Source organism: Uloborus diversus, chromosome 5, assembly GCF_026930045.1.
Source record: "Uloborus diversus isolate 005 chromosome 5, Udiv.v.3.1, whole genome shotgun sequence".
Classification (NCBI taxonomy): domain Eukaryota; kingdom Metazoa; phylum Arthropoda; class Arachnida; order Araneae; family Uloboridae; genus Uloborus; species Uloborus diversus.
Window position 1 is genome coordinate 105,429,560 of NC_072735.1, and position 6,000 is coordinate 105,435,559.

The 6,000-nt window shown below is 35.0% G+C and overlaps 1 protein-coding gene across 1 annotated transcript in view; it reads right to left on the reverse strand.

Moving 5' to 3' along the window:
* LOC129222032 (enkurin domain-containing protein 1-like) overlaps positions 1-4,677 on the reverse strand; it is a 31,356-nt gene extending 26,679 nt beyond the window's left edge. Inside the window, exons 1-2 of the mRNA XM_054856449.1 lie at positions 4,617-4,677; positions 1,807-1,950 (exon numbers count right to left, since the gene is read on the reverse strand). Coding sequence (XP_054712424.1) covers positions 1,807-1,939 — 133 coding nt within the window. The 5' untranslated portion in view covers positions 1,940-1,950; positions 4,617-4,677. The remainder of the gene's footprint in view (positions 1-1,806; positions 1,951-4,616) is intronic.
* Positions 4,678-6,000: the final 1,323 nt, after the last annotated feature.

The following is a 6,000-nucleotide window of genomic DNA, read 5'->3' on the forward strand; positions in this document are numbered from 1 at the left end:
TTGTCCATTTCACAATTATGCACAAAAGTTCATCAGTAAAAAGCAGCTCCCATACATTTTTTGGATTTGGATCATCAATTTTCCCATATGGTCTGAGTCCAGGAAGTTTTATTATGTCGCGAGCTGGAGTTCTAACATTTCGATTAGGTTCAACCGAAGACCATTTAAATCTATTTTTACCATAATAATAATTCACGGAATTACTAGTCTCTTCTAAATCAGAAGAATCGTCCGGATCTGAATAAATTTCAGAGTCTGTGGAGTGGGAACTTTCACAAATAAAATCATCATCACAGTCATCTTCCCCACTAAAATCACTACCAACTTCGTCAAGAATTTTTTGAAGCTCCTCCGCATAGCGCGGATCAGACGGATGAATATATCTCCGCGGACCTAACTTGAGAGCCATGAGTAGTAGGGCCAAAAATAGTTACACAGCCGGGGAGGTGCGGTCTCTCAGACCGCTACTGAAGAATGTAGCGGAATTTCTACCAGATGCACGTGCCAAAAAATACAAAGAAGCTAGGAGGGTGTTCAAGGTCACAAAACGATAAGCTATTGGGAGAAACCATTCGATCTGACCAAATATGAGTTAAGGGGTGGTGGGGTAAACATTCAAGCAGTCTGTGAGACCCCACCTCCCCTGTTAAGGGTTAACAAAGCATAGTAAAATCCAATTTCCACAGTGGATGCAAAGGGGTTGCAATTTTCAAATTGAAAGTATCAAAAGTATAAAAATGCCATATAAATAAAATGTTGAGGAGTAATAAATTCAGAATTGCATTTGAACAGGTCTACATGATGGGCATATCAATGACTGTTAGTAATTGCTGAAAGGATCAATGAGAATTTAGAGCAAGGAAAAAAAAAAGGGGGACAAGAGATAAGAGCAAAATACACAATATACATTTGAATTGTGAGTTTTCCGTCACACACAAATGCATGTCAGCCATACTTAAAAGCCACACATCTAAGAAGCTTTCCCCAAATTCTCATCAAAAAATGCATGAGATAAAACTTCAGTGGGTTGGAGAAGTAACACATTTTGAGCTGGAGATAAGGCAGAAAACTCTTTGGGGCCATGATGTATGAAAGCGATAGTATGAAAAGTATAGTATGAAAAATATAGTATGAAAATATAAATGTACTAGTTTAATGGCCTCCAAATGGAAGACCCCATAGTTGGATAATGTAGAAGCACATGCTGTTCGTGGATACATGTGCAGTTGTGCAGATACATTTGTTATAGATATGTGAACAACTGTTAATTAATATCAATACTAAACATTGATTATCTTCAAAACAGCTCATAAATTAATGAAAAAAGTTCACCTTTCACTCTGAGGGATACACGATTGAAAGCAAAAGGCACTGTCTTACGGAAAAATTTGACAGCAAACTGAGTATTATTTTTGAGTTTTGTTCGATGATACTTTATATTTTTACCTTACTATGGAAGGGGCAAAGATATACAGAGCAATAGGGTCAAGGTAGATCTTAAAATACATTATAAATGTACATATTTTGAAGCTTAAAAAAAATTGGAACCCAAAACGTGATCTGGCAAGGGCATTCTGAAATAAATGTGGAGTCATTGGTTAGTTTTATTACCAAACTTATCAGTATTAAGTCCTTTAACAGGTGTTATAATCAAGCAATCGCAACAGAAAGTTTTGTGTGGTTTTAATGAAATTAATAAGTAACACTGAAAAGTCAAAAGCAAATGTGTTTTTCAAAAACAGGAATTTAAAAATTGAAAATTCAATAGAAGCAGAATTTTGGAACAGAAATTTTTTATTTACTCACTTGATTTCAACTTGGGTGAATTTGCTTCATCTCCAATTTCTTGAAGCAACTGCATAATAAAATCAGAGTAGTTGTAGGATTGTGGTTTAAATCCTACAGTTTGAGGTCGCTGTGAGATGGAGCAATCCATCATACAGTAATTATCTAAAAACAGAATATTATTATGAAGAAGATAACAAAATAATAGTTATAAACTAGTTTAGAAGATTCTAATTACAGTATAAGACCCCAAAAAGAATTCCAAAATGCAGAACTTTTCTCCTTATATAAACATCGAAAAAAAAAATCTCCCTTTTTTTTCGGTTTTAAAAGTTTAAAATTGTTGACATTCAGGAATTACTTGTTGAAAACACAAAATTTCCAATTCAACTTTTTTTACAACGCCACGTATTATGCATGAATAAGCGTTTTTGCTGTAACTGTGCAGCAGGCTTTTAACCTCTACTTCTGGTTAACAATAATATTTTTCCCCCCATAAGTACGCAATACAAAGCTTATTGAACAAAACTAAAAAATTTTTTTTGGTAAAAGTAGAATTTATTTACTGTATTGATTGGCACATTAAATAATAATTAAGAGCATTCTCCATAGATTATTATAAACTGCTGCAAACAATCTCCAGCTTTTGTTTCAGCATAGTGAAGTATACATTCATTCAGACTGATCAAAAATTGAAAAAGTTTAGAGCGAAAACAGGAATAACATAATGCAATACAACAGTGGCGTCGTTACAAGACGGAGGGGAGGAAGGGGCTGGGTCTGCCGCAGGTGTCACCCAAAGTAAAGTTGAAAGTTTTTGAAAAAATATAAAGCTAAAATGCATTTTAAAGACTATAAATTTAAAAATTTTCTCAAGGGGATGGGGGGGGGGCGCCACAAAATACCGCCCAGGCGTCACCTATGCTAGGTACGCCACTGAATACAGTCAGACCTTGATACAAGGTCCCCCCGCATATAAGATTACTTTTCTTCGGTATCTGCATGAATAGATTTCTATGTTGTGGATTATCACCCAATATATGGTCAGGTCAAAAGCAATACAATGACTTATAAGGAATATTGTCAGACTTTTGTTAAGTGATTTCAGTGTCACTGATTCGATTCCAAGAATTTTCCATCTGGTACAAGTTCTTTTACCAATGAAAAGTCATTTCTCCTACTATTATAGAACTAATAAAGTGCCGAGAAAGCAGTAAAAAGTGAGTGAACGGCGAAGTGAAATGTTAACACAAGCAGAAGTGCTCAGAGCATAAGTGTATTAGATATGACATTTTATTATGAGCTTTGACAAAGTTGAATTATTTTTTCAGTACAAAATTTTACACAAACATTGTACAAAATATTATAGAAAAATCAGCACAATTCTGCAATATAGCTTATTTTAAGTAAGAGCAGTAGTTCATCAGTACTATGCTGCCGTGTGCAGGTAAACGGCAGTATCTGCAGAAATGAGTTTGAGATATTTGAAGGAACGCGTTTCAGATTCAATGCAAACAATAGGGAAATGTTGGAATTAGACGTCTTTTTCGCGCCTTTTTTTCAGCGCAAACCAAATAAGCGAGCTTGTACAATAAAGCTATCATACAGTAGATGACAAAAATGCAAAAAAATGAAAAATTTGTAGTTACTGCCCTTTACCTGCACACGGCAGTATGGCTGAGCATATTTATATATAACTTTGTTCTGAATTAAAATATAAGAACATACAGAATCTCTTAATGGATTAAAAAAGATAATTGGCTCAAATGAAGCAAATAAATACTATTTTTTTTGGCACAAGCAATTTACATTTCTGTTGCCAAATATTTTTATTCATCAGAAAGTAAGAAATAAAAGCTGTTATAGTTTTATTACTGAAAAATCTCTCAATTGCTCAGATCCATAAAATTTGTCCAAGACACAACCCTAATTTATGTTTGCTCACTAACCCTCTCCCCTACTTGATATACTTTTTCGTTTCATATTAGCAACTAGTATTTCATTGAAAAAAAAATAATTAATTTGAATTTTGACATCCTGAATTCAAATTATGTTTTTCGCAATCACGTGTGCGTGTGTATGTAGGAGTGTGTGTTCGTGTCTGTGTGCGGGCATGGGTAAGTGGGTATGTGTGTGTATGTATATGTGTGTGAGTGTAGGTGTGTGTATGTAGGTGTGCATGTATGCGTGTGTGCGTAGGATATGGACGCAACTTGGGAGACGGTTTTCGCTAGAGGAGCAGCATCGTGAGGCCGGTCGACGATGGTGCTGCAGATTGAGGTGGGAGGAAAATAAAATCAAAGGACGCCAAAACAGTCAAATGAGAACAATAAGCAATGTGATTGCTCAAAAAAAAAAGCTTTTCATAGGTTGCCCACCTTTTTGCCCTTTCTGAAAATGAAGATATGTTTTTGATTGTTATAAAATAAAATTAAAAGAAATAAAAAAAACTAGAAGTGAAAAAGTAGAAAAAAGCAAGAGTGTATAAAACATATTTAAAAAAATGTTTCCTAACGCCATATGCGAGTTTGCTTATAGTCAGAGCTCATACAATCAATAGTATGTTCTCCCGCTAAGGTTCAGCATTGCATTTATACTGGCTAATTTAAGGGGTTTATCATCCTCCCCTGAAGCATGGTTAACCAGGTTTCCATTGTGCTTCCAAAATAATTTCAGATTCCGGTTTTACTAATTCTACCAAACAAACGATTCTTGAGACTGGGCATTGCAATATAGAGTCTAGAACATGAAGTATTTAAGAATGAATTATTTTTAAGAACATGAAGAGAAAAAGATTTAAAATACCAAGTCTTTTACAAAATTAATTCTACCTTTTAAATATCCTACAATTAAATCAAAATCTCAACGACTGAAGAATGTTTACAAACAAACAAAATAGTTCTCTTAAACGGTTTACAGTTAAAAATTTAAATACCAGCAGAATGCTGAGTTGAAGCGTACCTGGAGGGAAGACTGGACCGTAAGCATGGTATGGCTCCAGCGCTCGAACATCACCTCACTAGGGACTCTACCTCACTAGAGTCGATGCCTGTGAACTGAAAAATGACGTTATCATGCATCGGCCGATCGTCAGTCTGTTTTACGGAAATCCTTTACATGTTAAATTTTTCAATCACCGCTTCTTTTAATCTCCAAGTATTTGATATTTCAAAACCGATAATCAAAGTTGGATTAAAAATCCGTAGTAAGCGAAATTTTCTCAAAATTACAAACCGTAACGTCAAAAAAGGAACCGTAACGTCAAGGACAGTCAAATGAAAGCAATAAGCAATCGTGATTGCTCAAAAAAAAAAAAAAAAAAAAAAAAAAAAAAATTTGAATTTTGACATTTTGAATTCAAATTATGTTTTTCGCAATCACGAGTTTGTGTATGTAGGCGTCTGTGTATGTGCGTGTGTGTTTGTGTGTAGGGGTTATGTGTATGTGTGTGTAGGCATGTGTGTTTGTGTCTGTGTGCTGGTATAAGTGTGTGATGGGTAGTTGTGTGCATGAATGTGTGTGTGGGGGGGGGGTTATGGGTATGTGTGTGTAGGCATATGTGTTTGTGTCTGTGTGTAGGCATGAATGGTAGTTGTGTGTATGTGTGTGTGTATGTTTTTGTGTGTATATGTGTGGGTGTCTGTATGTATGCGTGTGTGTATGTGTGTATGTGAGTGTATGTTTTTGTGTGTGTAGGTGTATGTGTGCGTATGTGTATGTGTGTGTAGTTGTGTATGTATGCGCGTGTGTTGGACATTGATGCAACCTGGAGACGGCTTTCGCTATAGGAGCAGCATCGTGAGGAGCCGGTCGACGGTGATGGTGCGGAGGGTGGCGGTGGGAAAAATCAAAAGACGCCAAAAACAATCAACTGAGAACAATAAGCAATCGTGACTGCTCAAAAAAGAAAAAAAAAAAGGAAATTATTGAAAATCTTGGAGTGATTTTCTTTGACGCAATTTTTAACTTGGTGAGAAGTTTTGATGTTAGTTCTTTGCTTCAATTTTTAGCCTAAATTACATAGAAACTACTTTGGCAAATCTATGTACGTTTTCTTTTTTTTTTTTTTTTTTAACAAAACAATCAAAAAAACGAGACTAAATTCTCCATTACAATAAAAAAATATCCACCAAACAATTAAATTACGCTTTTAAAATCCGTCAAGTAAAAACCAGTTCATTAAATAACATAAAAAGTTGACTAAAATAATCCTTA